The sequence below is a fragment of the Lactuca saligna genome, chromosome 9, assembly GCF_052625555.1.
Source record: "Lactuca saligna cultivar CGN05327 chromosome 9, ASM5262555v1, whole genome shotgun sequence".
Classification (NCBI taxonomy): domain Eukaryota; kingdom Viridiplantae; phylum Streptophyta; class Magnoliopsida; order Asterales; family Asteraceae; genus Lactuca; species Lactuca saligna.
The window spans coordinates 37989086-38001572 of NC_136425.1; the positions used below are offsets into that span (position 1 = coordinate 37989086).

Genomic DNA, 12487 nt, shown 5'->3' on the forward strand with positions numbered 1-12487 from the left:
CAAATAGATCGTTAATCTAAGGGAGTGGGTATCAGTTTTTTACAGTGAGCTTGTTCAATTCCCTGTAATTGATGCACATCCTAAAGGATCCATCCTTTTTCTTAACAAACAAGACTGGAGCTCCCCAGGGTGAGAAGCTTGGTTTGATGAATCCTTTTCTCAACAATTCGCTTAGTTGACTGGATAGCTCCTGCATTTCGGCGGAAGCTAACCTGCAGGGTGATTTGGCAATTGATGTAGCTCCTGATATTAGGTCGATTCAAAATTCAACCTGTCTCTCTGGGGGTATTCTCCGAAGGTCTTCTGGAAATACATCTAGGAAGTCGCATGCCACCAAGATGTCTTTAATGTTTACTTCTTCTTTGGTTTTATCCATAACATGAGCGATGAATGCATAGTTTTTCTTGTGTAGGCACTTTTGTGCCTTAATGCACGAGATGAGATGAAGATTGGTGCCAGGTTTATCACCATAGATTATTAGGGTTTTGTGATTGGGGAGGTGAAGACGGACGACCTTCTCGCGTCACATAATATCAACATTGTTGGGGCTTAACCAATCCATGTCAATTATCACATCAAAACTACTAATATTTACCGGCATCAGATATATTTGAAATGAATGGTTGTTTAGTGTTAATGTGCACCCTACATAAACATCTTTGGTTGTTTCGGTTTTCCCATTAGCCATTTCCACCGTGAAGGCTTTGTTTAGCTTCTAGGATTGTTGATTTAGTAAATTTTTTAATTTGTTACTAACGAAGCTCCGCTCAGCTTCGCTATCAAACAAGATGCATGTGAAATGTGTTGTTAAGTGGGAACGTACCAGTAACAACCATTGGGTCTTGAACTGCTTCACCTTAACCCAAAGTTAATACTCTTCCTGATCCTCCTGCCCCTTGGTTGTTACTCGTGCAATTTATCTCCCTGCATTCTCCATGGTGATGAAAACTGCATTTGTTACACTTGGTTAGGGTCCCTGATTATTTTCTGGCAGTAGTTAGTGTAGATGAGGCTAGAGCATGTGGTGTTGTGGTAACCTAGGCACTAGCAGCGTGGACTGCTACAGTTTGTTGCTTCTTTGTTGACACTTGGGTTTGTTGCCCTTTTTGCTTGTTGTTCTTGCCTTTCTTGTTATCACCTTCCTTTTTGACTTCTGTTTCCCTGACTTTGGCACCTTTCTTGTTTCCATGGTCATATAACTTCATTGCTATCCTTTTAGCACTGTCGTACATTTTCGGGTTCACTGGAATTACATTTCCTTGAATTAGAGCGGTCAGTCCCCAAATAAATCTTTCAATCTTCTTTCTTTCAGATGTGATCATCCCTGGACACAAGAGTGACAACTCACTAAACCTCGAGATGCAAGCATCAATGTCAGAGTTTTGGACTGTGAGGTTCCACAATTCTTGCTCCTTCTTCTAAATTTCTCCCCTTGGACAATATTCTGCCATCAGCATTTCTTTCTTCTCCTCCCATGGCATAGCATTCGCCACTAGGAGTGTCATGGCCTCTACGTGACCATTCCACAAAGAAAGATCTTGATCGACAAATATGCAAGCTGCAAACTTCACTTTTCACTCCTCGGGACATCCATAAATCTCGAATATTAATTCCACTTTTTCTATCCACCTCTTTAGAGTTATTACGCCTCCTATCCGGTTGAAGGTTCGAGGTTTGGCGTTCGTGAAATCCTTGTAGGTACAAGTCCTTTTGGATCCTTGGTTCGTCCTCTGATTCGAACTTTCGGCTCCTTGCCCATTACATCCTTTGTTATTTCCGTTGTGAATCTGTGCCAGTGATGTGGTGACCGCAACTGACACCACTACTTGGAATGCAACTAAGTTTATCTCTGGTGGTGTTGGTTCCACGATTTGGTCTCTGAGGCATCTTCTATCATGGAACGGAATGATGTTGAGTATTTAGTGTATTCTAGTTTCACGGTTTCTTGATTATAGAACAATTTCGGTGACTCGGTTATGTATAAGTAAGTGAGTGCATACAAACATGTAGTAAAAGTAATAGAACACATAGCAAATAACAATACCATGAGAAAATATATAGCCTTTTTCATTAATGATAATCTTTTGATACATGGAAATTTGCCTACATAAGGCATACAATACATGAAATGAAATAAAATTCGACAGAGTGACGACTCCATGAGTAGTGTAATCACTTAATCATGTAGTCGATAGTACATAGAGTAGTACATAAAGGTAGTAGGTACCAGATGAACGGGTACTAACTATGACGAGAAGGGTCTGGTGGTGCTGATGACGAGGTAGATGTACCCTGAAGTCTGGCCAGGTGATGCTCGGTGGCCTGAAGTCGGGCTTCCAATGTTGTCTGTCGCACCTGGTAGTCCCTGACTACCTCATGTGTCATCCTTTCCACGCGTTCAATTGTGGCTCTTATGACAACCATTTAGCCAACGGTTTCATGTGCCTGCTCGCCGATGTCGTGTGTCCTCCTCACTATCACAGGCAAGGCTCAGTTTGCAGGTCCAAGGTGACTCAAGTCGTAGTAGTCCCGATTCATACCAAATGGAGGTCGCACCCCTTGCTAGTGGCTCCACCTCCAGATCTCGTGTGCCCATGGGGGCGTAGGACCATTGGGGCCCATCCTATATGGGGGCACCCTAGCATGTATGGCAGATTGATGACTTCGGACTCCACGTTTGAGTTATCCGCGTCGCTGCCATCAGCCTCCTCCTCAGCTGAGTCAGCTACCGGTTCTGCCGGTCTACCTATAGGTTTTTGTCCTCTCAAAACCGTGAGTTACATAAGAACCTCACTTTTTATTTATTTTGTCAAAAATGGCCCCTTTATACGATTTTAGTAAGTTTTCAAACACTTTTAGCATGTTTAATCTTTCCCACCTCATAATAAGTCACATAAGATGGTTTAGTTTACAAACATCACCAAGTATAGTAGATATTTCGAGCTTAGTAGAGATCTAGCATGTTTTCATAACATAAACACAACATATAACATGAAAACACACACATACATGCATAAACACATAGATCTACACAAAACAACTTGTATTCTCCCCCAAAACATAGTAAAAACCAAAAATAGGGGGTATGAACTCACTTTGGGTTGTTGTTCTCGGTTTGATGAAGAGTTTGAAGGAGATTTCGACCTTAAATGTTTCCTTGAGGAGATTTTCAAGATCTATGAAGTTCTAAGAGCATGGATCATGAAATGATGTGGGTTAAGAAGAGATTTCTAGAGTAAACTTGAATCAAAAGTTATAGAGTTTCACAATAACTTACCAAGGATGTATGAGTTTTGATGGAGAGACCTTGATGTACCTTTAAAAACTCACGAGAACTAGGAGGATGGAGGAGATGAGTTCTTGTGCCAGAGAGTGTTTGAAGTAGTTAGAATTGAGAGTAAAAATGGTGGTGGGAACCCTTGGCCGAGAATAAGAAGAAAAGGGGGAAAAGAGGGGTGAAAGGAGATGTGATGTTTGCATGGATAAATGAGATTACTTGGTTACTTGTGGGATAATTAGTATGGAAGTCCACAAGGTAATTATGAGATGGCACCTAAAATTATCCCCTTGTTTTCCTTTTTTTTAAAGTTGGGTCGAGAATGAGAGGAAAGGGTGAAAGAAAAGAGGGTTCTGGGCTTATATTAAATATTCTTGAAATTATGGGGCCCAAGTTGAAGTTTTTTGGCCCATTAGGCCCTTCTTGAGGGTTCACGACCCAAAGGTGGTGAAAGAGTGGGGTTTATGGCCCAATCACCATGAGAAGATGGGTTCACGGCCCATCATGGCCCATACATGGCCCAATTGCTATGGTTTGACGAATGTAGGCCCAACTAGATGGGCTTCATTGGTCCAAAATTATCAATTAGAAGGTTTACTGGCCCATTAGGCCCAATAAGAGGACCCTAGTCGATAATAAATTTGAACAGAGATACTTAGGGTTTCAGACTATAGTTAAGTATATGAGATGCATCGTATTAGGTTTTGAACTTCGCTTAGGAGTTTTGATTCATATGGATGATTTTGATTGAGCATAGAGTATGATATCCACTTAGATTACAAGTCTTACAATAGTTGATGTTTACACGAGGACATAATTTCCTAGCTAAAAATGCTAGTTATGACACGACAGGTATCCAGGATGATGGTGTGACAGTACATACTGGCTCGGTTCGGAGTGATATAGATTTTATAATACGTTGGACTATGTTTCCTTTTTATTTTAAAACTTATAAATTTAAAACGGGCTTTTCGTATTACTTTGATATTGGGAGTTGATTTTGAAACTTTCTTTAATAAAACTTATGATTTTTTGGTAAATCTCCATTGTTTTAAAAAGTTCAAATTTATTGCATATTTTGGGACATTACAAATCGAGAAGTGTCTTTGTAAACTTCAAACAATTCTATGTAGGCTTCGATTGTGTCAAATACATGAGAATTCCTTTAACGCTCGGAAATCGGCCCACATGTTTGTACGCCACTTCTAGCTGAGTTGATAAACTTTTATATATCTTCTGCCATTTTATTTATGAGCATTTGTATCAAGGTTCTAAAAAGTTCGTCTTGGCTCCAAGGCTTGTATCTGCCGTCAAGATTTACCAAAACGTCGTCTTAACTCATATATGTGTATAAATTAGAAGAATAGTTGAAAATACATAAAAAGATATTAATTATATACAAATTTGCCGCCTTAAGTTACGCCTTACAAACGACATGGTCTGTCAATGCATGGAAAAACTTGATGCTTGACATTGCGGCCAAATCACACCTTACATTATTTAGAATCTTGATTTGTATACTATATAATGCTAACTTCCTACGCTCATCGACTTTTGGAAGCGATAAGGAGATCCTGAACTCTAACAGTTCCTCTTCCACACAACGATACTCATGAATAAATCAGAGCATAGTGATGTTAACAATACTGCATTGCCTAAGTAGGGCGAGGGCGGTAGCCAGATTAGTTGTTAAAAGAGCAAAACAAGTTCAATAACTTAAAAAATGTTAAAGAGATCGTAAAATAAATTAAAAATGGTATGATAATATTTTTACCTAGACTAGGGACTAACCATGTAAGTTTCAAAAACCATAGAGACATGTTTGTAAACTTTTTTTAGCACAAATTGAGTTTAGAACTTTTGGTAAACCATGAGTACAATTTATGTAATTTTTTTTATATAATTTATCAATACATTATAATGTGATTTTCATACTAAACATGAGAAAATGATGGAAATGTTTATAATTGGTTGTTTCTTATTTAGCAATCCTTTAAAATCCAATCATATTCATTAAAGAAAGAGTAAATTACATGGATGGTCCACGTGGGTTGTGGTAATCTATGCGTTTGGTCCTTAGAGTTTTTATTTTTTTTTATTTTTTTTTATTTTTTTTTTATCTTGGACAATTGCTAAAACTTTTATTTGTTACATATTTCGATCCGGACGGACATGAAATAACCATTTGCCCTTGACATAATTTTTTGATTAATTTATCTTTAAATAATCCTTTTATCTATTATTTAAATAATCAATTCCACCACCATCACCACCTCGATCACCACCATCATCATCACCACCACCACCACCACTACGCACCCACCTCCTCAACCGGAAAAAAACACCCCAAAGATGTTCAAAAATAGAAAAAATAAAAACTCATAAAACAATTCAACTCATGATTCAAAACCTAAACATTAAATATGGAAATCAAACAAAGAAGTGAAACCAGAAATCTAACCCATAAATTCATTCTAACCAAAAATAAAATCAAGAAATTTAATCCATAATCAAATATGTTCAAACCCAGAGGCAGATGCGAGTAAAACCAGGAAAATAGACCTTGGAAGGCATGGAAAGAACGGGATTTGGGTTTTGTTCGTCAGAAAAAGCCTCAGAGGTGGCAATTTTATGTTGAGCAGTGTTCCAAAAGGCTAATGCTTGGGTCTGCTTCATCCTTGCATCATTGCGTCATTGCTATCGCTTCATTTTTGCATCATCGATCAGAACATAAACGAATCAAACCTCAGGTGAAGAAATTGATGAATCTCAGATTAAACCTCAGGTTGTAGTGATGGCGATGAAACGAGATTTCAAACAACATGGCTTCACGATGGGTTGATGTACCCATTGGCTTCAATAGTACGCTTCACCGGAAGGGTTACTTGTGGTGATACTCTATGGAACGACGGTGATGGAGAAATTTATGGTGGATTGAAGAGAGAGGGGAGAGGTGGTGATAGTGAAGGCATGCGTATTGGGGAAGATAAGAAGACATGGGATGGTGGGTTTATTTTTTTATATTGTTTATTTTTTTAATTTAAAAATGATAAATAAATAATATAAATTAAAAAAATATATTATTAAGGGAAAATTAGTCTCTTTATGTCTACTGACCAAACGTGTAATACAAAAACATTTAACGGCCGTCCGAATTAAAAAAAAAAAATTAAAACAAAACACGCAGATTAATTACTGTAAATCTCATGATCAGCGATCCTTGTAATTTACTCTTAGAGCATTGAATGATGTTATAAGTCTATTTGTCATTCAATGAAGTAAGCTCTATCATAGTGAAATATCGCCTTGACATTTAACGAATTTTGAGGTCAATTACCATCGAACTCTTCAATAGAAAAAAAAAAAAATGAAAGTTTTTAAAATATATACTATAAATTAGCTTTCAAAATTTTCTATTAAACTTTTTAAAATTCAATGCATTATAGAATAGAATTGTATGTAATATAAAAGAATGAAATAACGTTCCATCCAACTCTATAAAATTTAACTCATTGCCCTTATAGAATATAATCACATCTATAGAATAACTTGACGAAACAACCGTACATATATTTGCAAAATGAAAATAAATAAATAAATAAATAAATTCTTGAGCATCTCATGACTACAGCTTGGAGCTTGTTAACTAATGAAACAAGAGACTCTGCTTCCAACCACTTGTGCTTCCAAAGCCTAGGGTGCTTATTCCAAATAGTTGATTGTGAGAGATGTATCCTTGAATTTTCTTTTCTTGATCCGAGCTACCAAGTCATCAGGCATATTTGTCAATACTAATTCCTCCAAACACCTTTGTTTTTGCAGTAGTCTAGAAGTGATGTTTTTCAACTTGTCACAACCTCTGATGTTTAATTCTTTGAGGCTTTCCATTGCTTCTTCCTCCACATCCAATTCCTCTAAATCCTTCAGTTTCCACAGCTTCAACACCTCAAGCTTTTTAAATCCTCCTCGATGACAAACCAATCTTTTTCCAATGTATGAGTCCCCCAAGAGCCTCAACACAATCAAGGAAGGTAGGCGTCCCAATGTCTCCATTGGATCCTTGTTTAGACGAGAGATTGACAACGTGAGAACCTTAACTGTTGGCGGGAATTCATTTGGAGCAGGTAATCTTTCTAAAGTACCATACAGATCAAGATGAGAGAGTTTAGTCAACTTCACTAGTGGCTTCAAGATTATCTTTGAAGAACGATTCATGTCATCTGGAGATCTCAACCTCAAAGACCTAAGATTTTCCAACTTAGCAATCCAGTCAAGCAACATGCTTTGGGTTTCGCTTAAGCTGAACTTAACACCCAACTCTCTGAGATTAAGCAACTTACCTACACCTTCATTTACCGATATCTTCTCATCTAAAACCAATCCCCACAGGGTGACTAGAGTCGAAGAACTTCTAGGTGGCATCGCAAGACGAATGTTATTCAGATTTAGATGACGAAGCTGTTTGAGCTTCCAAATGGAGTCGGGTAAAGTTTCTACACGGGTGTGCTTCACATCTAGGGTTTCCAGATAAGAAAGATCACCCACGGATTCAGGGAGACTCTCCAAGAACGTCCTTCTCAGTCCTAGGTATCTTAGATGATGCAAGTGCCCGAGCTTATGAGGTAGATTAGGCATGTAAACACCCTCTAGATCAAGCACTCTCAATAGTCGAAAATTGCTTTCAATGATTCTACCCAAAAGTTTACCCACTTGTTTTTCTGCGATGTCCTTACCATGGGAGTTAAACGACACGTAAGACCTCAAAAGAGAGGGATCAAAAGTCGAAATCTCTCCACGCATCTCTGTATCATGTATGTTTTCACTACATCTCACAGAGAAACAAGAAAGGTATCTTGTGGAAGACGAGGAACGAACATGTGTTTTGTTTCTCTCTGTCATCTGACCATGTGCCCTAGTGGTGGTGGCAAGGGCTCCGACGGAGTTCATGTGGTGAACCATCCGACGAACACCAAAGGGACCTGCAGCATTCTCAAAAGATTCAGAATTGCGGTGGATGTTGAACAGGCTGATGTCACGGGCTTTTTGCAGGAGATAGTCATGAAGAACAGAAATTAACTGACAGTGTCTAGGGCTGTTGTCGGATCTCAGTTTGGTTATCTGTATCAAACTCCGATCAACCAAATCTTCAAAATATCCCTGTACCACATCCTCTGGGGAGATCGAGATCTCTTCGGATCTTCCATTGACGAAACCCTCGGCAAGCCATAGCCTGAGCAACCTCCGTACTGGAATGTCGTAGTCTTTTGGGAAAAACGAGAGGTATAACAGGCAAAGCTTTGAGTTACTGCTCAGATCTTCATAACATAAGGTTACAGCATCATTAAAACATCTATCACGAGCAACTATCGAGGACCATGTTTCTATTCCCTTATTCGAGAGCAGTTTAGCAATTAGGACAATGTTGAGAGGGAGACCCTTGCATATATTCAAGATCCTACGTTTCAACCTCGGTGAAATCTTTCCAGACTCCTTTCCAACCTTCATCAGAAACATATTCCAGCTTTCCGTTTCATTTAGTTGATTCATTTTATGCGGATTGATCGTGATCATGTTCACGTAAGTCTCTGGACATCTCCGTTGTGTGAAAATTATCTTACTTCCATTATCTTCATATGGGAAGGCCTCTTTCAGATCTTCCAGCAGACGACAACTCCTGACACCATCTAACACAATCAAGTACCTCTTACCCTTGAGGTGGTTGAAGACTCTGGTTTTTAGTGATTGATCATTAAAGCTCGTATCCCCACCATTATTCTTAACAGTTGCGACGTTCTTTAACAAGCCGAGCAAGATATGATCGGCTGTATCCTCATGCTTGATAGAGATCCAATCATGGGATTCAAAATGGTCCTTGATCTTTTTGTTTTTGTAGATTGCACGAACAAGAGTGGTTTTTCCGGAACCCACCTCGCCAACAACTTGGACAAACATTTCTTTTTGCTTTGATTGTTGTTTCACCACACTTGTAACATCATCATCAGTGAATCTTGAAACACACGCTTCTTGATGCCGCGTAAGCCGTTTCACCAGGATTTTAACATCATCTTTCAGCCCAAAAATGCCTACTTCTTCTTGGTGAAAGAAAGTCGGTATCTGCTTTGGGTAATGTAGATTCTCTTCTTTGGAACCTCGCATGTTCCTTTCTTTTTCTTTATAAGAATAGCTGAAGGTTAGTTTCTTGTGTTCAGGACTCGGGGATTCTGAAATGGGCCAAACATTTGACACACTCTTTTGCTTCAACGTCAACGCTTGTGTTTCATAATAGAAATCATCATCTTCATCGTCATCATCATCGCTGTGATATTCTTCGCTGGTGGTTGTATCAGAAATGCCTGTGTGAGGGCTATTAACTGACCATTGATCACTCTTGGAACAGTTGATCAAACCAGGAATAGCAGATACCACATCTTCAGAACTGGAAATCCGGCTCTGGATTTTTTTCATCTTCTGTTTTAGCCTACGACAAGAACTGAAGTTCTTGAAAAAGAATGTTTTCCTCTGTCGAGCAACTTGAAAGGAAAATATGTCGATTTCATCCTCGACCTCATAAAGGTTAAGAAGATGGTCCCTTGTTTTTTGGGATACATCCTCTTCATCTAAGAATTTTTCCTGCTGTTCGAGAGACTTTTGGAGCATCTGGAGTTGATGCTTCAGTTTTTTGTTATCGGCTACAGATTCTTCATTCATCGTATCTTCTAGCTTCAGTATCACTGCCGCGGACACCGCCCTAATTACCTCCATTTTCGTCACACAGACACAAATTAATGTAAGAGTATCAAGCTTTTCAAGTTTTTCCTTATCTGGGTTTCTGTTCATATCAGAATTGGTAAAAAATGCTTTTGTTTTATAGCTTTTCTTTCATATCGTCGTAAATTTTTTCCATGTTTTTTTTCTACATGAGAAAGTACTTGGCATTTAGTTCAGAATTTCTGTCCAGTTTCATCCTCTTTTTCTTCTGATTCGACGTTACTTCGGGTGCCTTTGCTGTGTTACAAATTTTATATTTCATATATTTTCCTTATTTGATTCTAATTAATTAATTATTCCTTACGCTTTTACTTTTTCTTTTGACTTAAACTAGCACGCCTATAAAGAACCTAAAAGAATCTTGAGAGTCAAAATAACGTATTAAAAGAGTCAAAGACTAAGGAACAAGTCCATCGTTCAAAATCAAAATCACCCGACCACAATCAAATCAACTCTATTGAGAGTTGATAATAGAGTTGGATTCACATAATAAATGAATTGACAAATGTCATATTTTTTTTATTTTTGCTATATGTTAATTTTAAATCCATGTTATTTTATAATTTTTTTATTTTACTAAATTTTAAATAGTATTTAAATGCAATAATAAATGTATATCAATTTTATTAATTAATTTTTTTAATTTTAAAATTACTAAATTAAAGATTCATTAATTTTCTTATTTATTTATCTAAATTATTTGTTTAAATTTAAAAGAGAAAAAAACATTTTAAATTTTATAATTTAATTTTTATAATTCAATGTTTTCTCACTTTTCTTATAAATTTCAATTTCTTAAATGTTTTAAATTGTTATTTTTTCTTTTAAATAAACTTATGTAATACATAGATTTCATACTTAGCAATCAATATTTTATTCTTTCTATCAAACCATTTAATAATTATTTTATTTTTAATTCAATTTTACCATGTCATCACCAACACTTTAATAAACTTTTATTTAATCCTAATCATCATCTCGTTCAACTTTTACACTTCAATAAACTCTTATTTAATCATAATCATCATCTCCCAAGATATATCACACTTTTAACAACCTTTATATTTCATAATTTTTGTTATTCCATTTTCAAATTAATATATTAATAAATTTATTATAAGCTTAATAATAAGTATTTCCGAACAACTTCAATTTAATTAATAATGTATTATACTATAATAATTTGTATTATTTAACAATATTGTATCATTTAACATTTTCATTTTAAATTTAGAGTTATTTACTCACAATTTAACGATAAACAAATTGAATGTATACTCAAGCATTTTAAATTGTTTGACAAAAATTCATATATTTAATAAATGAAAGAATCTAAACATGATTTTATATTGTTCGTTTTAAATATAGTAGACTAAATGCATATATTCTAACAAAGAAAAATGTTAATTTGACATTACAAACTTTTCTTATCTATTTTAAAAAGTCGTGTGTGTGTGTGTGTGTGTATATATATATATATATATATATATATAACGACCTGAAATTCGAGACTAAAAATTTCTTTATAAAACATTACATAAAACATAATTATCAATCCATATCATAACCAGAGTATTAATTTCCAAAACACATATTCATTATCAGAGTAAAACATGCCCAAACTGTCTAATCTATGGTGTGTGCCATGCGATCACCCCGAGCTCTTCCCTCCGCTACCGGAAGTACTTGAAACCAAAACTGAAAACCGTAAGTATGAAGCTTAGTGAGTTCCCCACCCTACCACATACCATGTATAACCACATACTGCACATGCTGGGCCACACCCGCTATTTCGGGCCTCGCCCACTACAACGGCCCCGCCGCTCCAGGCCCCGCCTGGCTTCGAGGCCCGCTCGGATACATATTTGTCTTACTTAGGCCTCGCCTGTCACTGGGCCCCACCCGCTAACATATAATAACACATAAGCATATAACAACACACAAGCTAACATATACTCACGAATCTTGTCCTGAGGCCTCGCCTATCTTTGGGCCCCGCCCTTGTCCTGTTACTGATGAGTCATGGAACCCCGTCCACGCCCTTACTGATAGTGAGATACGGGCCCAACCCACAATCACTATTTCCCTAACTTGGGCATCGCCCCTATTCTGCTGCTAAATGAGATGTGGAACACCGTCCACACTCTGCTATTGGTGAGATACGGGACCTCGCCCACACTCACCTCCCTACAAGGCACATACATCTATCACACAGATAACAAGTATAAACTGACATATAAACCATTCCTTGGGCACCTGCCCGCTATCATTAGGCCTCGCCCTGAATATCATACTAGCATACTGTGCCTAGGGCTAACCCCCGGGTCTTCCTACTCGTATCTACATGGGCCGACATTGTGGCCTTAGACCCATTCTAACAAAGGGAAACTCACCTTGCAATCTGCTGACTAAAAAGAGAAGATCACGTTGCTCCAACCTCCG

General features: G+C 37.4%; 1 protein-coding gene across 1 annotated transcript; it reads right to left on the reverse strand.

Moving 5' to 3' along the window:
• Nucleotides 1-6794: 6794 nt before the first annotated feature.
• Nucleotides 6795-10217, reverse strand: LOC145018373 (putative disease resistance RPP13-like protein 2). Its single transcript, XM_078976271.1, has one exon. The coding sequence runs from the start codon at nucleotides 10112-10114 to the stop codon at nucleotides 6980-6982; it is 3135 nt and encodes a 1044-aa protein (XP_078832397.1). The 5' UTR covers nucleotides 10115-10217; the 3' UTR covers nucleotides 6795-6979.
• Nucleotides 10218-12487: the final 2270 nt, after the last annotated feature.